The sequence below is a fragment of the Schistocerca gregaria genome, chromosome 4 (genome assembly GCF_023897955.1).
Source record: "Schistocerca gregaria isolate iqSchGreg1 chromosome 4, iqSchGreg1.2, whole genome shotgun sequence".
NCBI classification, from domain to species: domain Eukaryota; kingdom Metazoa; phylum Arthropoda; class Insecta; order Orthoptera; family Acrididae; genus Schistocerca; species Schistocerca gregaria.
Genome location: NC_064923.1, coordinates 199,412,153 through 199,436,150, shown reverse-complemented (window position 1 = coordinate 199,436,150; position 23,998 = coordinate 199,412,153). Strand labels below are relative to the sequence as shown.

The 23,998-nt window shown below is 43.7% G+C and overlaps 1 protein-coding gene across 3 annotated transcripts in view; it reads right to left on the bottom strand.

Annotated features, from left to right (window-relative positions):
* LOC126266830 (protein slit) overlaps nt 1–23,797 on the bottom strand; it is a 1,561,007-nt gene extending 1,537,210 nt beyond the window's left edge. The window contains exon 1 of one of the 3 annotated variants that reach the window (XM_049971386.1): nt 23,431–23,797. In XM_049971386.1, coding sequence (XP_049827343.1) covers nt 23,431–23,657 — 227 coding nt within the window. In that variant the 5' untranslated portion in view covers nt 23,658–23,797. The remainder of the gene's footprint in view (nt 1–23,430) is intronic. The other 2 variants (XM_049971385.1, XM_049971387.1) reach the window with 2 other exon arrangements.
* Between the last annotated feature and the right edge of the window lie 201 nt (nt 23,798–23,998).

Genomic DNA, 23,998 nt, shown 5'->3' with positions numbered 1-23,998 from the left:
CCTTAAATCTACTATGCTGAGTGTGGAGGTTTGTGTACGTGGTGAGTACTGGAACTTATGATGATCAGGTATCAGCAAACGAGTACGGACGTGAAATTCAACTCGTCTCCCAGCGCCTCATCAAAAGGATCCCCCTGTCAGCGACTAGTATTGCATTCCCGACGGCTGCAGTGTGTCAGGCCAGGGCATTAGGAATTCGATCGAACAGAAGCTCCGCTGCGTCTGCGTGTCACGGCTCAATAAACAGTATACGAGAATTTGTGAGTCGGCCCAAGCCGGAACCCGCAGAGCACGGACTGGCCGGATGACAAATTCACTCCGGGATAAGAAATGGTAGCTGCCACAAGGAGGGGGGGGGGGGGGGAGCGGAGTTTAGAGGAGAGGGAGGACAAAGACAGCGGTCTGGCCAACAAAGGGATTTTTCAGGGAGAACCATTAAGGAAGCAACAGAAATTCTATTGTCCGACGATACCTACCGACAGGGGGAAGGCAGCAGACATAATGTAAAATATTCCCTGGAAACTTATGAACCAAGTTGTATGCTTCTTTGCACACGAAAGCTGCGTATGAGCTCAAAGGAAATATGATTTGTAGCTCAAAAGCGGTGCAGTCTTATTTTTGTCACCAGGTAAGCAAACCTGGCGAACGATTCTGAAGGACGAGCAGAAAACAGTTCACTCGTGATTTGGACATGGCGTTGATGTCGATGCATTTTTTATATTTGTTATGTTGTGACAAATAAGGTAATAACCTAAATAAGTTGTCAATATGCTATGGCGAATGGTTTCTACTACTTTTTAAAGCAAAAGTGTGTAGGGTACTTGGTTCAAATGGAGAAAGTGGATTACTGTGCTGTCATAAAGTAGCTTGTTTTGGATTTGAATGGGAATTCATTTAAATTTGGTAGTGGTTAATAAGGTTTCAGCTCCTTCATTTTGCACTGTTATGAAATAGGTCTCAGAATGAAAGCACGGCTGTACGGTTCTTTAACATCGACCACATTCCTTTCCTTTACGCCACTTTAAACGATTACTGGGGCTGTTTTCCTTAAACAAGACCATAGACACTTTACTTCCCCATCACCATTTCTTTTAATGATGAGCACTAACGGCCTTGACGTCCAGGAGTAATTAAACTGTAACTTAGCGTCCTTGATGCAGTTCTACTCAATGCTGCACCCCGAAATGTATATGCTCAAAAATTTCTTCCTCAAATTAACTCCTACGTTTGATACCAGTACAAATTTTTTGCCCAGGAATGCCCTCTTCACCGGTACTACTCTACTTGTTCATGTTATTTCTTCGTACATCACGTTATTTGGCTTCTGAGGTGGCAGAATTCCTTATCTTCTTGTATATCGTGATCACAAATTTTGACAGATTTATTAATCTCATTTCTGCTTGCGTCATTACTTTCATGTTCCCTCGGTTTCAAAAATGGTTCAAATGGCTCTGAGCACTATGGGACTTAACTTATGAGGACATCAGTCCCGTAGAACTTAGAACTACTTAAACCTAACTAACCTAAGGACATCACAAACATTCAATGCCCGAGGCAGGATTCGAACCTGCGACCGTAGCGGTAGCTCGGTTCCAGACTGTAGCGCCTAGAACCGCCCGGCCACTCCGGCCGGGTCCCTCGGTTGACTCCCAATCTTTAGTCTGTACTAATTAGAGTCAGCATTCCATCCCACATGTCCAGTAATTTTCTTCTCTTTCATTCAATATCATTAGCGAATTTTATGATTGATATTCTTCCTCCCTGCATTTTAGTTCAACTCTTGAATCTTTCTTTTATTTCCGTCATGGCTTCCTCGATGTAGGTGATATACGCTCTAAACACACCCACTAGAGTCGCTGCGCGGAACGGTTACGCTTAACACAGCCCTTCCATTTCGCGAATGAAAATTGACAAATTGATGCGGGAAAAAAGAAAACCTTTCCAATTTAGGCTGCGGAACTCTCAGGGGTCGTTTCACCAAACAATGCCACGCGACATTTACATTTATTCTAGCAGAATGAAATGTCACATTGTCTGGCTGTAAAATTACATCCGCCGCCGAGAAGACAATGGTCATGAGTTAGCGTACGTAATATGCAAATACGGAGTCATAACCTCATTTGTCTGGAGCGCTTTCCACGTGGATGAGTGAGCTCTTCAGAACGTTAAGGAAACATAACTTAAAGCACAAGTAGTCACCATCCGCTGGAAGTTTTGAAACTGTGATTGAAGCTCCGGGCGACACGCCACCATCAATCTCTTTGTATCCTCGGAGTTATCCAGAGGAACTGAATAAAATCCGAACGCAAGCTCAGTTTCCACGGATTCATGATTTAATTCCGTCAGACTGTTCGGTGAAACAAAAATCGTGACTTACCACAGAAGGCAAACACTTTAGTCAGCGTAGGTTCCATGAACCGTCGCGTAAATTGTTCTACAGTAACAACCTTCAGATGGTTCAGGGGCACCGATGCAGTATACTGTAAATATGAATACTACAAGCGAAACCATTTAACGCACTGGTTTTTCTACACATTCTCTAACTTAGCTTGAACAACTATGATCTTTCTTTTCACTCCACACTTAGAAAAAGTTTCAGAACAAATTTTAGCCACACGTCTGTCACCGCCATGGTTCGTATGAGAACACATGTAGGCTCTTCGCTTGCCCTTCTTGACAAACATTCACTACATCGTCAGTGGCCCATGTTGTAGTTCCCACACTAGCACCATATATCCGTCAACGCGAAAGTTTCAACAGTGAATTTGAATGGGTGTTCTGCCTCACTCTTCAACAACTTAGGCGAGACCAAAGTATGTGGCACAAATGTATATGAGTGAAGTGTGTGTGTGTGTGTGTGTGTGTGTGTGTGTGTGTGACAGGCTAAAAAAGTGGTGGCCTACTTGGAAAAATTACAATGTAAGCTACAAAAAGTTTTGCAACACCCCGGTTCTCAGAACTCCAGAAGATAGACTTTCACTGTGGATATTGTATCACAGACACAGTCCATTTGACTCTTCAGAGATGTCACTAACCCCGCCGAAAGTTGTGAACAACCTTCAGCGCATATTAGACGGAGGGTTCCGACACTCGATCATTTCCAGTCATTCCACCAGGAAGGAGGTACACGGCTCGTGTTGACTGTAGTTCCACAATGCCTAGAACCAGAACGCGTACGTATTGTCATTTTGTGCCAGGAAGGGCTCTCAACAAGGAAAGTGTCCAGGTGTCTCGGAGTGAATCAAAGCGATGTTGTTCGGATATGGAGGAGATACAGAGAGACAGGAACTGTCGATGACATGCCACGCTCAGGCCGCCCAAGGGCTACTACTGCAGTGGATGACTGCTACCTACGGATTATGGCTCGGAGGAACGTCACCACGTTGAATAATGCTTTTCGTGCAGCCACAGGACGTCGTGTTACGATTCAAACTGTGAGCAATACGTTGCATGATGCACAACTTCAGCGCGACGTCCATGCCGAGGTCCATCTTTGCAACCGCGACACCATGCAGCGCGGTGCAGATGGGCCCAACAACATGCCAAATGAACCGTTCAGGATTGGAATCTTGTCCTCTTCACCGATAAGTTGTCTTCACCGATAAGTGTAGCATATACCTTCAACCATACAATTGTTGGAGACGTGCTTGGAGGCAGTCCGGTCAGACTGAACCCCTTAGAGAGACCGTCCAGCGAGTCCAGCAAGGTGGAGGTTCCCTTCTGATTTAGAGTGGCATTATGTTGGGCAGACGTACGCCGCTGGAAGTACTTCTCAGTAGCATGAACCCGACTCTGAATAACCTCTCGCAATATATTAGTGATCTGAATAATATCGTCAACTTCAGAAGACAGTTAATGACATATCCACTAAAACAACAAGAAGGATTAACATTGTTCCCGTATGCACTCGCTGCGCTGTGCATCCCTCATTCAAACCTGATTTTCATCCTTTCCCAGTATTCCTAGCCGATGCAGTTCCCTGTAACTCGCCATATCAGAGAGCATCTACTTCGAACACCAAAAAATTCTTCTTACAATCTGCCTCTATCATTATTGTTATTATTATCATTATTAGTGGCAGAGTTGAAGTAGTACAAATATTGCCAATATTAGCTTTATTAGTTCACAGTCAGTATATTCTCCTCACACTGCCACTTCAAACACTCAAATCGTTTTCATACTGTCTGTAATATTTAAATTCTTATTCCTTAATTAACTGTGATATAAAATATGTACTATTTGTGTGAAACACTTATCCGACGTAACAGAGAGACTGATGGCGTGAATCCGATCAGGTTAAATAAATAAATGGAAACAAAACACACACGACATGGTCTGTTATGTATAGATTTACAATATGTGGATTTTTTTGGGCTAGAGATCCACGTTTGTGAGAGAGATTGATAAAGCTGCACTCTTTCGTGGAGTGCGGAACTTTAAAATTGATCGACACACCAATTAACATTTGCATGCCGGTCCAGGTATTCCAGAGCCGGGACTGGTACACGTAATTTTCGATGCAAACATTGAATAATTCAGTTACGGATGTTTGAATACGACCGCTACCGCACGGATCACTCGCGCACGCCTCAATCACGTTTGCCGCCACATACTCGTCCGAAATACTCTCTTTCCAAACTCACACCTGGAACACTCCCCTTTTGTAACACGATAATTTTGTCCTTACGTTTTCAGCTTCATTCTATCTTGCTTATATGACCTACATCTCGAGGCGTGACTGCTACAGCAGAGTGTGCAAATATTTTTTTCCAAAATCCTTTGTTAAGAAGGGTTCATTTAAAAAGCGTTTAGTCATGTGTAACACATTAACACTTGTGGTGTCAACTGCGGGTAATTTGTGAAACATTTATGCGGAGCATTACCGACTCTGAATGACTCATCACGTGCCTTGAGTTCACGCACATGATAGAGAACGCTGGAGAAAACACCTTCACGCTATTCCATTGTTATCGCTTCAATGAAGTTTTCTGGGTAACATGAACAGGTGGAACTCTAAGTTTATTCTAATTTTGGACAGATGTCTTATGAAACTGTTGATTTCGCAAGCGGCTAAGGATGTAAGTGGTATGTGGACACAGCTATGCTACTGTCGTTCGAGGAATTAGATAAAAAGCAGATGGAAGAATCATAGAAAAGACTGAATACAGGGGACAGTTAAAATTATACATATTTCAGTTAAAAGATACTGGATATTCAGTGCAGATCTTGGCGCGTTCCCAGAGCAGTACCTGCTCCTTCCCACCGTCTCCATGGAGTAAGTGGTCTGAAATTGATCTGACACAGATCGAAACCAGCCACTTTTTAACAATTTTCCGTCCACACGTCTCGTACAAATTCATTCGCTTGTGCCGGTCGCTTGTCACCTTTACGATGATGACAAGTTTCAAACTTATTGACTTTAGCGCGCTTTAATTTTCCGGAAATCGTCTGTTTTCCTGTATCGTTCCACATACTCCAATTTCCTTTTCAAGTAACTTCTCTGCAAGTTCTACACTGTTGTAATAATTATCCATGCAGAGGTGATGCCACTTTCCATCAGAAGGTGTCAATAGTTCCATCACTGTTTTTGCTAAAGGCTCTTCAGCGCTGGAATATATCTTCAATGAGGGAATGTATCCCGTGCTCGAATCACACGGCATCCGAATAAGTATACCGCATTTCGTAATTTTCGATGGATTGTAAACTTTAAAATTTAGCCGTCCACGCCACAGTATCATTCCTTCCTCAATTGAGATGTTTTGACTTAGATTAAACGTTTCTTTAAACTTTTAGGAAAAATAATCAATTATGAATTGCACTTTAACAAGCCAGTCGGCATTATCCAGTTTATTGTTGCTGTCGGAAAAATGTAAAAATGATAATATTTGTCTCAATCGGTTGCGGGACATCGTTTTGCAAAATTCGGTGTGTCTGTCAACGGATTCGTCGACAAATAATCATTGATCCTTGCTTTTCTTACAATTCCCATAAGGATAGCAACCCCAAACGATTTTTTAAGTTCGGGTCCCGTAACGTCGACAAATTTGGCATTTTTTAAATCCAATTTCTTTGTATTGCAATTTTGATTGTAGTACTTTTTCGTTTCGTTGCTAATATATTCAAATAGATCGTTCCCAATGTATAATTGTACGATATCCTCGACGCTCTGTGTATCTTTGGGAAATATGTTTGGACCCGGAGATCCTTCAAATTTATTATTGTCCTCGGTAAATCAAAGTCTGACCACTGTGCACTGTCTTCTTCGTCTGATCCAGCCGAATCAGTTGACAACCGGAGCATTCTCCGAATTCCTCTTGGACGTATTTCACTATCTTCCTATGATTCTGCTCCACTTTCATTTTTTTGATATCCAATGTCTTCTTCCTAAACGGCCAAGTCTTCCAGAACGTAAGACAAGACGTCCGCGCATTCATCGTAAATAATCCTTTGGCGTCAACCATGATGAAAGGGCAAAAGTACTTATAAAAACAAAAGGCTTGTTGACGTGTGTAACTTATTGTTACCTGAACGAAAACATCAACAGAATGCAAAAGATAGTAAAGCGCTGTCACCGGCCACTGAGCGATACTACGGACACGACACCACTGTGGTGTTGCCGGACGGCATAGTGTTAGGACAGAAACAAATTGTTTTGCGTTCTAGGCTGTTTTAAATTGTTTTATTTTTATTTTCGAGGTAACTTTTTCGGGTGCTGTTACAAGAGACTTTCTCAGGGTGGTTAACTGTCAATGCTGTCACAAACACGGAACATTTTTATGAGAACGTGTGCAGAAACCTACACTAGGACATGATACAGAGTTGTAGACATTAGTGTCATGGTCGATTCAGAAGTTCATTTCGTATACGGCAACATTTTTTCTCTCTCTCTGCGCTTCTTCCTTGTATCTTCCGCACACGCATCCCCGGACATCATTACCCCACCGAGTCGGAGTGAATTTCTTATGCTCAGATTCGCCTTTTCAGATGTACCTACCGCGGAAGCTGGAACAGACTCTTCTGGGCAAAAAACTAGTGGATGAAGAGCTGAACGAAGCACTGAGTGCGCACACAGCGTAGACTACTTTGCTGCTGAGTGGATACGCACCCTCCTCGAGTTTCAGAGTTACTGGGGTACGCGCTTCGGTTCTCGGAGGGTACAGCAATTAGCTCTTTCGATGCAGCATTGTGGAGCCAATTACGGCGTTACTCAGGCTGTAATTGGTTTAAGTCTAGGTCCATGTACTAGATGACGTGGCGCGGGGTGCGGACGCATTAACAATGCGTCACTCCTCACAGGGGGTGCCTCGTCAGGAAAAGCTTTTTGTAATCTTCGGCTGTGTGAAAAGCACAGAATCCGTCTTTGTCGCGACAATAGTAAAAACATTACGATGAACGCCGGGGATGCACATTTTCGATTAAACTCTGTGTAGGCAGTGTAATATCCAAAATTGTAGTAGAGATCGTTAAAAATGTGTAAAGAATGGCTCGATTTTGATTTTGGTAATCAGTTTGGCACCACTGTAGCTGGGCAGAGATGGTTTACGCTCCCTCTCTCTTGAAACGGTGGTATCTCGCGGTTGTGAGCCATGGGGAGGACTTTCCCTCCAAGCCGGGTCTAGGCCCACGATAAAGACACGCCGTGGTGCGTACGTTGCAGTACTTGACACTGCAGTACTTACGAGTGCCAGCAGCCGTCTCCGGCGGGAAGCGAATAAGTACTTCCGACGAGTTTAATAATTCTTTATTGCATGCAAGATCTAGATAGCACACAACAAAGTTAAGACCTCTGGTGGGTACCTTTCCATTGACATTGGAGTTTCCGTAGGCTCTGAACCCAACCGAGCATTCGTGAAGTGTGGCGTACAAGCCGACTAGTGTGACGAATTCGTTGAGGGGCCCGTATTTCTCGTGGACTCTGATATGATGCTCGAGGCAATAGTCATCAGCAGTGGAGGCAACACAATGGCCCCCTAGGCAGAGTACACACTTGGCGTGTTGGAACGTGTGGCTCGCTGGTGTTGAGCATGCAGTCGAGGATGTCATTTTTGATAATTTGGACAGGGGGTGTCACGGTGGGACCCACAAGTAATTATGTTTAGCACGCATCAAGAAAGATAGTGTTTCCATCACGTACTGAAAGTTGATGTTTTGTAATTCCGTTTTTTAGCGAGAGTGATTACACTGTTTTAGTTGGCTGGAAACTGTTGCAACTGGGTGTTGAGTTGAATAATGTGAACAGATGTTGATAATATGTTCTAGAGCCTTTTTGGCTGATGTTGAACTGTTCCAGGTAAACCTTTGAGCGGTGTTTATTTCTGATTTACGAGAGGTATTGGGAAAGTAAGGAACGATAGTTCCCGAAATGGAAACCACAGTGAAAATCAAAACTGATTTATTTGCATTTGTCGTAGCATTGTACCAACTTTCCAATACCCTCGTTATGGAAGGCAGCAGCCAGTGCTTTCCGCCAATTGTCTACGCTGGCCTACAACTCGTTGTCTGCGCCAAAATGTTGTCTTCATAGCCAGCGGTTCATGTGAGCAGAGATGAAACTCAGAGGCAGAAAATTACGTGCTGTATGGTGGGTAACCAAACATTTCCAATTGAAAACGATGCAGGAGCATCTTCATTGCCCCTGCAGAATGCGGCTGAGAATTGTCTTGAAGAAGAAACCGCACGACAGTTATGTAATGTTGGCTTCATAGCTTCAGGCTAAATTTCTCACCAGGCCCTCGTACTTGGCGGGAGTCACTAGTGTTCTAGGTATCTTTATGTGCTCCCTGTGTTCTCAGGATTAAAAAGAACGACGCAACGCCATCGACGGGCATACTAGAGACACTGCCCAACACACTTATGCAAACCTTCATCGGTTTTTCACTGTGGTTTCCATTTCGCGACCGATCGTTCCTTACTTTGTGAATAACTCTCGTACACCATATGAGCGTATGATGACGGATTGTTTTGTAATCAGTTCGCATATGTAATGCAATGAAATGGATGTTTAATAGCAGCTAACACTGAGCAAGTTTGTGTGGAATCCATCCCTATGTCATTCGTAAAAAGAGAACCTACGAGGGGCATCCAATAAGTAATAAAGCACTTTTTTCGGAAAGCAGATTTTTTTTTCTGGGATTCCAATACGCCGTATTGTTCCCCACTCTTTTGGCTACAAAATCGTATTTTTCAACACAATCTCCGTTCAAGACGACCTTACGCCACCCTTCTTGGAGGGAATATTCGCCCGCTTGGTACCATTCTACTGGTCGACGTCTGAGACAAAGTCTTGCTGCATGAATGCCCTCCCCATCACCCACGTACTGCTTCTCCGGAGTGCATCCTTCATTGGGCCACACAGATGGAATTGGAAGGTGCGAGACCTTGGCTATAGGGTGGAGTACCCCAATTGGTGGATGATTGTGTCAGCACTACCGACAGACGTCTAGTTGTGCAGCGAAGCATTTAATTGCGATTCGTCGATCATTTAGAATGAGAATATTCTCGCGTTCCAACATTGCAGGAGCCACAACTGTGTGCGGGCGTCCGTCACGCGGAGATAGGACAGGTTTGCGCGACCTTGTTCCTATGATGACAGACGCGTCGCCCAATGACTCGCCGTAGACATTCTGCACACACCTACCAGTATCTGCGCTGCTCTGGTTTCCCATGGAAAGACACTCAGTGACAGATCTCTGCTTGAAACTTGAAACTACCTCCGTTACGAAAGTCATTTTGAAGGCTACGTATAGCGCCGCCACCTATCGGAAATTCATGAAACTACAGCAGCGGAAGCGGGAATGTTCCAAGATGTCCCACAACAAATTCCACTTTTTTTTTTTCAACGGAAATTTTGTTGCATTACTTACTGAAAGCCCCTCGTGTTGTTGTTGTGGCCTTCAGTCCTGAGACTGGTTTGATGCAGCTCTCCATTCTACTCTATCCTGTGCAAGCTTCTTCATCTCCCATTACCTACTGCAACCTACATCCTTCTGAATCTGTTTGGTGTATTCATCTCTTGGTCTCCCTCTACAGTTTTTAGCCTCCACGCTGCCCTCCAATGCTAAATTTGTGATCCTTTGATGCCTCAGAACATGTCCTACCAACCGGTCCCTTCTTCTTGTTAAGCTGTGCCACAAACTCCTCTTCTCCCCAATTCTATTCGCTACCTCCTCATTAGTTTGTGATCTACCCATCTAATCTTCAGCATTCTTCTGTAGCACCACATTTCTATGCTCTTCTTGTCCAAACTATTTATCGACCATGTTTCACTTCCATACAAATACTTTCACAAATGACTTCCTGACACTTAAATCTATACTTGATGTTAACAAATTTCTCTTCTTGAGCAACGCTTTCCTTGCCATTGCCAGTCTACATTTTATATCCTCTCTACTTCGACCATCATCAGTTATTTTGCTTCCCAAATAGCAAAACTCTTTTACTACTATAAGTGTCTCATTTCCTAATCTAATTCCCTCAGCATCATCCGACTTATTTCGACAACAATCCATTACCCTCGTTTTGCTTTTGTTGATGTCCATCTTATACCCTCCATTCAAGACACTGTCCATTCCATTCAACTGCTTTTCCAAGGCCTTTGCTGTCTCTGACAGAATTACAATGTCATCGGCGTACCTCAAAGTTTTTATTTCTTTTCCATGGATATTAATACCTACTCCGAATTTTTCTTTTGTTTCCTTTGCTGCTTGCTCATTATACAGATTGAATAACATAGGGGAGAGACTACAACCCTGTCTCACTCCCTTCCCAACCACGGCCTCCCTTTCATGTCCCTCGGCTCTAATAAATGACATCTGGTTTCTGTACAAATTGTAAATAGCCTTTCGCTCCTTGTATTTTACCCCTGCCAGAATTTGAAAGACAGTATTCCCGTCAACATTGTGAAAAGCTTTCTCTAAGTCTACAAATGCTAGAAACGTAGGTTTGCCTTTCCTTAATATTTCTTCAAAGGTGAGCCATAAGGTCAGTATTGCCTCACGTGTTCCAACATTTCTACGGAATCCAAACTGATCTTCCCCGAGGTCGGATTCTACCAGTTTTTTCATTCGTCTGTAAAGAATTCACATTAGTATTTTGCAGCTGTGACTTATTAAACTGATAGTTCGGTAATTTTCACATCTGTCAATACCTGCTTTCTTTGGGATTGGAATTATTATATTCTTCTTGAAGTCTGAGGGTATTTCGCCTGTCCCAGACATCTTGCTCACCAGATGGTAGAGTTTTGTCAGGACTGGCTCTCGTACTTTTCTTAATTTCTAAAGTAGTGCTAGTTTTTGTATTCATTCTAAAGCTCTGTTTTAAATTTCTGGTGTTACAAAATTGGTTTGGTAGCTTTCTTTTGTAGTTATTCATGTTTTGCAATGGTTGATTCCAGGCAAGCTGCAAATAGTTTAATTAGTAGTGCTACATCCTTACTGCACACTTGTTGTTTCGGTTATAGCGCCATACTCAGGTATTCTACGTTGATGGCACAGCCGGAACGCAAACTTATCGATGTGTTCCCGTCAGAAGACTTTTTTGTTATTACTGTGTTTTATTTGTCAACTCAAGCTCGAGACACAGAGGAATTTTACCGAGCTGCTCTAAGGAGCGATCTGCTGAAGTTTTGTGTTCCAGTTATTAAAAAAAATATATATTTATTTAAAAACTGAAACAAAAACTAAATGTAATTAAATAAATGTACAGTTTTTTTTATTGGTAACTCAGTTCCACCAGTCGATCCCATAGTTTCGTCTTACTGTCCAGCCCCATAAAAGCGAGTACAACCACACTGATTTTCGAGCCGGTAGTATCCTGTTGGAATCCTGGGGTAGGAAAAATCCGTCTTTCGATTTTTGCTGTAGAAGAGTATGAGCGTTGCCAGCTAGAGTTCCACACTGCTTGTCAAGGCCTTGATACAAATACACTCCTGGAAATTGAAATAAGAACACCGTGATTTCATCGTCCCAGGAAGGGGAAACTTTATTGACACATTCCTGGGGTCAGATACATCACATGATCACACTGACAGAACCACAGGCACATAGACACAAGCAACAGAGCATGCACAATGTCGGCACTAGTACAGTGTATATCCACCTTTCGCAGCAATGCAGGCTGCTGTTCTCCCATGGAGACGATGGTAGAGATGCTGGATGTAGTCCTGTGGAACGGCTTGCCATGCCATTTCCACCTGGCGCCTCAGTTGGACCAGCGTTCGTGCTGGACGTGCAGACCGCGTGAGACGACGCTTCATCCAGTCCCAAACATGCTCAATGGGGGACAGATCCGGAGATCTTGCTGGCCAGGGTAGTTGATTTACACCTTCTAGAGCACGTTGGGTGGCACGGGATACATGCGGACGTGCATTGTCCTGTTGGAACAGCAAGTTCCCTTACCGGTCCAGGAATGGTAGAACGATGGGTTCGACGACGGTTTGGATGTACTGTGCACTATTCAGTGTCCCCTCAACGATCACCAGAGGTGTACGGCCAGTGTAGGAGATCGCTCCCCACACCATGATGCCGGGTGTTGGCCCTGTGTGCCTTGGTCGTATGCAGTCCTGATTGTGGCGCTCACCTGCACGGCGCCAAACACGCATACGAGCATCATTGGCACCAAGGCAGAAGCGACTCTCATCGCTGAAGACGACACGTCTCCATTCGTCCCTCCATTCACGCCTGTCGCAACACCACTGGAGGCGGGCTGCACGATGTTGGGGCGTGAGCGGAAGACGGCCTAACGGTGTGCGGGACCGTGGCCCAGCTTCATGGAGACGGTTGCGAATGGTCCTCGCAGATACCCCAGGAGCAACAGTGTCCCTAATTTGCTGGGAAGTGGCGGTGCGGTCCCCTATGGCACTGCGTAGGATCCTACGGTCTTGGCGTGCATTCGTGCGTCGCTGTGGTCCGGTCCCAGGTCGACGGGCACGTGCATCTTCCGCCGACCACTGGCGACAACATCGATGTACTGTGGAGACCTCACGCCCCACGTGTTGAGCAATTCGGCGGTACGTCCACCCGGCCTCCCGCATGCCCACTATACGCCCTCGCTCAAAGTCCGTCAACTGCACATACGGTTCACGTCCACGCTGTCGCGGCATGCTACCAGCGTTAAAGACTGCGATGGAGCTCCGTATGTCACGGCAAACTGGCTGACACTGACGGCGGCGGTGCACAAATGCTGCGCAGCTAGCGCCATTCGACGGCCAACACCGCGGTTCCTGGTGTGTCCGCTGTGCCGTGCGTGTGATCATTGCTTGTACAGCCCTCTCGCAGTGTCCGGATCAAGTATGGTGGGTCTGACACACCGGTGTCAATGTGTTCTTTTTTCCATTTCCAGGAGTGTACAACTCGTACCCGCAGCGTCTTGTGGTCGCCCACTGGATGCTAATTCGAGAGAAGCGGGATATAATACAGTAAGAGGTCCCATCGTATTTCTTACACTTCATTTCCATAACGATTCGTCACTAGGGATGATCACAGCATCACACTCAAAATGACTTCGATACTGTCACACATGCAGCTCGGTAAAGGCAAACCACGCCTTTTTGGACCTTCCCAAAATCGCATTATTGTCGGTACCGTACGGACTGTATGTACAGCAATGTAGGAATCAATGAGTCAATGCAACACAAATGTTGTGTTTCGTCTTCCCGTTCAGCACGATATTTTCATAGCTCGTTGGGAGAAATCGCGGTAGGAAGTCGTGCAGCCAAATTTAGTAAAGCAGAACTGAAGTGCTCAATGCAAACGGTAGTTTTCACTGGGACGACTAACCGCTGCAGTATTTCCAGCCCTCCTTCGAATTTATTTTATCGAACACGACGGCACAGTCACAATAATAAGATGCTGGTCTCGCATTCTCGAGGATAGGGGTTCGAAACCCGATCCGAAGATCCCGATTTGGCTTTGGAAGAATGCCAGCAGGGTTTCTTATGAAGAAGCATGGTCTGTTTCTTCCCCGACCGACTCTATACAGCACTTGCTCGACAAGACTGAACCATAATCTTCTTCAGGATGTACTTTTAATCCTTGTATGAGCAACATCATGGCCCACTAGACATAAAAGGGTGCGCTGGTCTACGTCTACACTTACATGCATATCCCGAAAGCGACCATACGTTGCGTGGAGGAGGGTACGTTGTAATAATACTATTTATTAATTTTTCAGATAAACTAGCAAATGCAGCGAAGGGGGAGCTGTCTGCTTCCGTATGATGCTCAATTCGTCTTACTTTGTCTTTGTCTCGACGGACCTCACGCGAAATGTACGTTGGAGACAGTGTAATCGTTCTGCGGTCAATCACAAGTGCCTATTCGCTACATTTTCTCAATAATGATTCGCGAAAAGAACTTAGTCTTCCCTCCAGGAATTCCCACTGGAGTTCACGAAGTATCTCAGTAATACTCTTGCGTTGATCGAACTTACTAGTAACAAATCTAGTAGCAAGCCTCTGAATTGTTTGGATGTCTTTCTTCAATAAGAAGTGGTGACAATCCCAAACACTATCAGTACTCAAGAGTGGGTAGCACTAACGTTCCTTACGCCGTATCCATTATAGATGAAAAACACTTTCCTCAGACAACTGTTAACTGTATCAATATTTTTTTTGAAACGCGTGATGAATATAAATCTGAGTTGTAATTCAATTTATTCACGACCGGCTTCAATCATAAGACCACTTTCACAGTGGAAAAATGTCTGAACAATGCAACATCACATCGCATTCATATTTTTCGGATATGACATGAAGGACATTAAATGACCTGAAAAACCTAAGAACCGTAAGTAATCAGGACTTCAGCACTGACTCAAACAACCGCAAGTACACTATTGATAGTCGAGGTTAGAAGATATTTTTTCACTGTGAATATCGTCTTACGACTGAAGACGGTCATGAATAAATTGAGTTACAAGACAGCAATGTGTTTATCACGCATTTCGACTTTATAGATGAGCTACAATTTTCTAAACTTCTCCCAATAAACTGTAGTCGACCATTCACCCTTCCTACTACAGACCTTACATGTTCTTTGCATTTCATACAGCTTTTCAGCGTTACGCCTAGATATCTAGCCCACCTGGGTGTATCAAGCAGCGCATCATTAACACTGTATTCGAAAATTACTCAATTGTGTTTCCTGCTCATCTGTGTTAACTTACATTTAACCTCATTTAGATCAAACTGCCATTCACCATAGCTAATAAAAATATTAAGTCATCCGGTATGCTCCTACAGTCACTCAACAACGACACTTGGCGTAGAGCCGGCCGGGGTGGCCGAGCGATTCTAGGCACTACAGTCTGGAACCGTGCGACCGCTACGGTCGCAGGTTCGAATCCTGCCTCGGACATGGATTTCTGTAATGTCCTTAGGTTAGTTAGGTTTAAGTAGTTATAAGTTCTAGGGGACTGATGATCTCAGAAGTTAAGTCCCATAGTGCTCAGAGGCATTTGAACCATTTGAACTTCCCGTAGATTGCAGCGCCATCAGAGAACACCCTGTCCGTCAGATTATTTTTGGATACGGAGGGCAAGAGCGTCTTATTCCACTTCCCTGGAGCTCTCCTGACGATACTCTTCTTACTAATTGACACTCGCCGTCCAAGACAACGTACTGGGTTCTATTACTTAACAAGTCTTCATGCCACTCATATATCTGGGAACCTAATCAGTATGCACGGACCTTCGTTAACAGCCTGCAGTGGGGCACTGTGTCAAACGCTGAAATCTGCCTGTTGCCCCTCATCCATGATTCCCAGGACACGGTGCAAAAAAATTTTAAGCCGAGTTTCACACGAGCGATGCTTTCTAAAACCGCGCTGCTTTGTCAACAAAAACTTTTCTATCCCAGGTTAATTTCTTATATTTGAACTTGGAATATGCTCAAGAATTTTGTACCAAACCGAAGTTAAAAATATTTGTCTTTAGGGTTGCGGGTCCGTTATTTTACCCTTATTACATACAGGAGTCACCTGCGCTGGTTTTTTTTTTTTTTTTTTTTTTTTTTTTTTTTTTTTTTTTGTCGCTTCGGACTTCGCGCTGGTCTTTTCTGGGAAAGTAAACATTTTTTGCAATACCTTCCTTTGCAGAACGCGTTTTTTCTCAAATACTGTCGTTACATAGAAGAGATACGATCTCTGTATCGCACTGCATATTCCAAGATGTGAACAACGGTATTCCTAGGAGCATATCATGCGTAACGGTGAGATATGCATTTATGAAGATACCGACTCAGGATCAGCATCTTTTGCCATCATACGGCATGTAGCGAATGGTCTTTCCTCCCATTTCCTGTTTCAGTCACCCGTGGTAAACGGAAAGAACTAATTTTGGCAGGCCTCCGTGCTCTGATTTTATCTTCGCAAAAAATGACATACGACAAAGTTTTTGATATGAAACTTCCTGGCAGATTAAAACGGTGTGCCGTACTGAGACTCGAATTCAGGACCTTCGCCTTTCGCGGGAAAGTGCTATAACAACTGCGCTACCAAAGCACGACTCACAACCCGTCCTCACAGCTTTCTTGGTATGTCTCGGAAAAATTGTAATGGTGAATACGCCATGGAAAGCAGAGTAATGTTTCGAGATGCAGAGATCTACTGGTTATTTGGTTCGTTTGTAGCGTTCCGTACCTCAGAGGGTAAAAACAGAACTCTTATGGGGATCACTTTGTCGTGTGTCTGCGTGTCTCTGTTTGTCAAAAATCCCTTTACGCCAGGACGGATAGACTTATGTTTAAATTTACGTCACATATTAAGATCTACGGTCCCTTAATAGTGTAAGGATTTGAAACTTTTAAGTCAGTGCAGTCAAAAGATGTCACATTTAGATAGAAACTCAGTTATCAAGACATGTAGGGTACTTCTGCTTGATACAATCATGAAATTAGGTTAAAATGGCTCTGAGCACTATGGGACTTAACATCTATGGTCATCAGTCCCGTAGAACTTAGAACTACTTAAACCTAACTAACCTAAGAACAGCACACAACACCCAGCCATCACGAGGCAGAGAAAATCCCTGACCACGCCGGGAATCGAACCCGGGAACGCGGGCGTGGGAAGCGAGAACGCCATGAAATTAGGCAAGGATGCAAAGTTTCGTAGTTCAATAATGCAAAAAATCCGAATAATGTTAATTTGTAACTATGTCGCACGATTTTTCTTTTTTCTTTTTGTCATTCGTTGTTCGACTGTCTCTCTGTCCGTCTGCTATTACCCCTTTTTCTCTGGAACGTGTAGATGTATCAAGTTGAAAATTATCTCACGTACTAAGGTCTACAGCCCCGTAGTGGTGTAAGGCTCTAAGTCAATGCAACCAAAAGATACGGCCATTTATGTCACACATTTCATTACCCGTAAACTTACTCATTAAAGCCAGTAGGATACTTCCCGTTGACCTGAAATTGTGAAATTTGGCGCGAAACTTTCACAGTATAAATACAGGAAAAAATCAGTAAATTGTTAATTGAAACTATACCAGACGGAAAAAAAATTAGTTTTCATTTGTTATCAAAAGCTGAAATTAAAACTTTATCGAAAGTCTTGGAATTCCCGGAACCGATATTTTGCCCAATATCAATGTCGATGACAGTCAAAGATCGTCGATATTCTCAATTACCGGAATTGTCGATACACATAATTAATTTTATTCTGAACCCTCAGAGCGTGAGCCCTCCCCGCATTACTTTTAATTACTTAACCGACAAAAATTACACAATTATTTCAGTTTATTATCGGTTTCGCTTGCCGCAATAACATAGTTATCTTACATTAAAAAAAAAAAGAAATACGTCTATTTCTAGAGACACACAAAAGACAAAAGCGCCACAACGTGCAGGATCCGGGAGAAAGTTTGAATTTGCAATTACCTGTGACTGAAGACAGAGTATATATCACATGTTGGAATGTGTGTATTGCACAATGCGGAGGGGAAGAAGGGTTAAATTTCTATCAAATGATTATTTTACAGATTCGAACAATCTGTTGAGAAAATATCAACGTAAATAATTTTAGCAGTTGAGAGCCTTTTACGGACTGAAACTTGGACAACAGAGAATTCAGACAAGGAATGAGATTTTGAAACGTCGTGCTCAGAAGAATGGTCAAGGTTAGATGGGCAGCTCGGATATCGATTGAGGACGTAATGAGTCGAACTGGAGAAAAAAGAAATACATGGCGCAATTTCACTAAAAGAAAGGCTCGGTTGACATGACACGTCCTCAGGCATAAAGGAATTGTCACTTTTGTAATGGAAGTGGGGCGGTGAGGGAGTTGTAGAAATTGCACAGAGAGATTCTTTACTACAGTAAATAGGTCCAGGTGAATGCAGGTTGCAGTGGTTAATGCAAAGATTGATGAGGCTTGCACGGAATAGCGTGGATCACATATGTGACGTGGGGCTGCTTCAAACCAGTCTCCGTAATGAAAACAACAATCACATCATAACCACCATCAGTTGCGTACACCTTCCGAACAAGTCGAAGCAAAATAAACGCTAAAGTAAACTAGGTTGCAAACGACTTAATCTACGGTTAAGAGATTATTACGCATGTAATGAAGAATTTCCGTCGTCATTTTCCATCTAACAGAATGTTACCGCGCACTAGAACTAAACCCGAGAATCAGACAAATATTCTCAATGTAGAACTGTCACTATGGATACTCTGGACCATGAATTAAACTTTATCTTCCTTCCTTTCTTCCTTCTTTCCATGTTTCAACATTGATTTACAGCCAAAGTGGGGAAGTGTAGGTACATCAGTTACATCTTCAAAGACACTGACGGAAGGCTACACACTTCCGGGATCGTAAACATTTGCGGCAGCACTATACACAATGCATACAAACTACATCGATAAAATTTAAGAGTATTTTGCTGTCAGACCCAAAGGTCTCCGACATCATCTTACGGAGTAACTGCTTCTCATTCGGTCTCTGACTTCCATTTATCTTTCTATCTTTATTTCACAAAAAAATGTGCATAACAATCTGTGTGTTTATTTTTGAAAACAAACTTGTTCCATTCAGTCACGGTACTAGCTGTTGACAATCCTATGTCCATTTTACCCTTCACCCTCAAGTTTTCTTTTAGCTACTGCCCGGTTTTGTCTGGATTTGTTTTTTCGCCAGCGTTAGTTGCACATTAACACTGACACACGGATAGGTTTACTAATGAATGTTTGGTATACATTCCCCTTGTGTATGGCATCGCTGAATGCAATGGAAGAATGATGCGACACTTTCCTCAGCTTTTGTATGTCCATCCTTTCGACAGAAGGTCTTTGGGTCGACAGCCGTTAACTATTATGAGTAAATGAAATGTCTACAGACGTCCTTACCATTTTATTTATTTTGTTGCAACTAGTTTCGGCGCTACAGTGCGCATCTTCAGGCTGTAGTTGATGCTGTAGTTCCGCATCAACTACAGCCTGAAGATGGCGCACTGAAGCGCCGAAACTGGTTGCAACAAAACAAATAAAATCGTAAGGACGGCTGTAGGCGTTTCATTTTCTCACAACCGTGCTTAGCTGTTCGCACAGTGACGGCCAACGCATCACAGTACTTTTACATATGTTTGAAGGTTGTTGTATTAATCCGTGTTTTGTTGTACGTTTTGATAATTGAATATTACAACCGTTTTTAAGTGATACTGACGTATTTTCACAGAAGCAAAAGTAAAATTGGGTCAGCAAAACGAGAAAAAGCATAATTGCGTGGACGAGATATTGGAGACAGAGTCGCTTATACCAAAATACTCAGAAGATATGCCTGAATAAGGTCTGAAAATTGGCGTTCGCGTTCATGAAGTTGTTCTACTCCCAGTCATTAGTTTTGTGGACGAGATTGCTGGGCTTTATGATTCTTAGCGCGAACAGTATTTTTAACGTGTTTCCACAGGCAATAGGCGTGAAGACATCGTCGTCCGTAACAACTAGGCGCCTGGAAATGCTGCAACGTGTACAGCACGCGTTCTAAGCCGCTGGCGTGTAGTCCCACGTGTTTACTGTCGTGAGTGATGCTATCAGCGATTTTGGAGCAACATTCTTACAGAAGGCAGGAAAAAAAGTGAACTATAATACTAGATATTGACGTTCTACGTTTAAAAAGTGGAAAAAAGGGTATGAGGACTGACGCAACTTGTATCTTCAACGGAGGAGGAATTTTTTATAAAATAAATATTTTTGTGGGGCTGCCAAAGGTTTGGAGAGCAATGAATTTTCAGTATTACGTATACGTACAATCTACATATTTTCCACCAACTAACGATTCGACAATTTTGTAGTCCTCAGCGTATCTAAGATTTCTCATCGAAACACCATAAAGAGTGGATACGCGTAGCATTTCGTATAATTTTCTTCCAGCCCGAAAAATGGGTTTGGTTTCGAATACAGGTATTTGAATGACCCTTGCATCAGCGGTCCAACGAACGGTTCATATTGGTTTATTGCGACAGGGTTCTTGAGAACCTTCTAAAAACAGTACAAGCAATGAAACAAATTTTGTAAAGAGTCGCCTGACTTAATGGTTTCTTCGTTGTAAATTAGTGCAGTGTCATCGGATAATACTGCATATCGTGAAGCCTTACATTAGGTACTAGAGAATTAATGTAGACAGCGTTTTCCGCAGTGTCCGCGAACAAGTGCAAACACTCTGTCGTGTGTTCTCGCTGCGCCTAATGGACTATGACAGTTGAGTTTAAACCCGCTCTCTCGGAATCTGAACACAGTTTTGTGCGCGGTTTTCGTTACAAACGATAAGGCTGCTCCGTCGTCAGGGCAGCTGTTTTTAAGGGCAGGAATACGTGATTTACTGTGCCAGACACTCATTTTACTGGCTGTTTCAGAAAAAAAAGTAGAAATGTGGTTTGCAGAAACGAACTTCAATGAATGTTTGACGGATATCTATCCGAAATTTCGTTTATTTAGCACATATTTGTTCTCACGTATTAGAGTACATAAAGTGAAATGTGAATTTCGTCTCTAATGATCTAGAAGTCCACTAGACGTAAATGAGTGAAATCTGACACTGTAAAATAGGAGCGCGCGATCCATATCAAATACATTCTTTTATTTACAAATGTTTTGATAGCATTTAACAAACTATTAACCGGTTTCATCAGAAGTAATAACTGCAGTATCCTAATGCAGAAGTAATATATCAAGTGCTCACTGCTTTCGCTAAAATCAACTGCCTGGACGGAAAACACTGACTCGTTTCCCGCGTACAGAAATTCAGTCGATGAACGCGTTCTTTCATAATGATACCTATGCTTAATTTGGCGTGATCAGTCTCGATGTACACTAAAGACTGAATTTTCTCGTGTCGAGAAATCAGAAGGAGCGATTTGTTTTACTTGCTAAAAACTTTCGCGAAAAAGCAACTTGTGCACATGCCCATGACAATATATAACGATCGACTGTTAAGTGCTACATATATGGACGTGGCCATGGGGACAAGGTATTTTGATTTTAAATGTTTTGTGTATGACAAATCTTTATATAATGTACATGATAACTTGGCGTGAGCTCCAACTCAAAAACGAACACATTTTATAACAAAAATTTTTGAAGAACTGAAGATGACCGCAAAGTCTGTCGAAACCAGTTGTTTGTAAATAAAGAAATATTTAAGCGATCTTGTTTTTTGAAAGTTTTTACTGAGTACAGCAGAGCAGCCACAGTACTATGTAAATCACATAGCATCAGTTGCCTTTTATTCCCATTCCGTTCGAGATGAACGAAAAAAAGGTACTGTACTGAGGCTGCCGTAACATAATTTTATCATTGCGATCCTTGCCTCGTATGTATCGGGTGGAATATGTTTTCGAAGTGTCTTTTTCGTCAAGGACTAGAAATGCTAAGGGTAGCTATTCTCATGATACACAGGCTTTTTTTTCCTTTATTGTTTTCCAATGGATTTCATCGAGTATCCATAGTTTGATAAGCATGGTGTTTCAAACCGTGTAACAATTTTTTTTTAAAGGATATAAAAATTATGCAGTTTACTACTGTCAGACTTTAAAATCCATGTACAGGCCTGTAAGTCGTCCTCAAAGATAGGTATTTCACTGTAGAAATTCAGTAACATCAGACGAATACAACGCTCAGTACTTTATGAAATGATGTAAATTACATGAAATGTTGTAAGGGTTCACATCGTTCACGTAAATCGCTACAAATCGATGAACTTGCGCAATATTTACGCTGTGAAAAGAAGTGTACGGCGAAATAGATGTATAGAGTGACAGAAGAACGATAGTCCATCACAAAAAAGAGTGAGAAACATGATGAACAGTGTTTGGATGAAGAAAATACAAAGATGTGAATATAGAACAGTGATAAAAATGATAGTGCGATCTCCAGACCAGATGTGAGGAAACTCAGATCAGCAAATCATCCCACTGATGATGCCTTAGAACAGGAGAAGGCGAAACGCGTGCGTATAAATAAAATAACTAGCAGCTAGAAAAGGCAGTGTGATTTGCAAAACAAGTATCTACATCTACATGACTAATCTGCAATTCACATTTAAGTGCTTGGCAGAGGGTTCATCGAACCACAATCATACTATCCATTCCACTCCCGAACAGCGCGCGGGAAAACGGAATACCTAAACCTTTCTGTCTCGAGCTCTGATTTCTCTTATTTTATTTTGATGATCATTCCTATCTATGTAGGTTGGGCTCAACAAAATATTTTCGCATTCGCAAGAGAAAGTTGGTGACTGAAATTTCGTAAATAGATCTCGCCGCGACGAAAAACTTCTTTGTTTTAATGACTTCCATCCCAACTCGCGTATCATATCTGCCACACTCTCTCCCCTATTACGTGATAATACCAAACGAGCTGCCCTTTTTTGGGCCCTTTCGATGTCCTCCGTCAATCCCAGCTGTTAAGGATGCCACACCGCGCAGCAATATTCTAACGAGTGTGGTGTAAACTGTCTCTATTTAGCGCACTGTTTACATATAAACTAAGGCCTTCGGCGCCAAAATACCTGTGAACGTAAACAGTGTGCTAGAACATCGATTTGTAGCGATTTACGAGAATGATGTTAACACTAGTAACATTTCACGTAATTTACATTATCTCACGCCGTACATAGCTTCACACTCTTCTGTTGTTACAGTATTTATACAGTGAAACGGCCTATTTTTGACGTCGACATGGATAAATGTCGGACGATTTTAAAGTCTGAGAAGTATTGAAGCAAAACCTTTTGCAGCAACTCTTGAAAATGGTGCAAAGGTGGAAACTACAATAGTGAAATAAATAATTTGTGCAATCGACGGCGAATATAGTGTGACTGAACGCCGCGCATAAGTCAGTCGTGTGATTGTTGTTCGGACTGCCACAAAGTGTGCGCCCCGCCGCCCTGCAGAAGCGGGTTACGCTTGCCTACGCGGCGTGGCGGTAAGGGTACTCACACTCTCTCGGCATCCGGAGGCAGGTTGCGCGGCACCTGCGTGAGCCCTCGGTGCGCGCAGTCGACGGCGAGCCCGGCGCACGCGCAAGCCCAGGGACAGCGCACGGCGGACGCCGCGACGACGCCTCCGAGAGCCAGGTCCCCGGCGGCAGCAGCGGGGGCGGGCCCGGGGCCGGCGTCGGCCGCCGCCAGCCACAGGCACAGCAGCCACAGCGCGGGCGGCCACATCGCATCACCCGCGGCACGCACAGCACAGCCCGACACGTCCGCTCCTGCGCGCTTCGGGAGCGCGACTGAGCCGCGCGCTGCTGCGGCGCGGCGTCCCCGACCGGCCGGCGCGCCGCCGCCGCCGCCGCCGCCGCCGCCTCGGCGCTGCCGCAGCCGCCGGCCGCCACCGGCGCAGACCGCGCGGCGCGCCGGCACCTCACTCCCCCGCCCGCCGCCAGGCAGCGCCACGGCCGCCCAAGGACGACCGCGCGGAATCGCAGACCACGGAGGTCCTCTCGCGTAAACGCGCGCCCGTGGTCGGGCGGGCGGTGTTTAGCGAAATACACTACTGGCCATTAGAA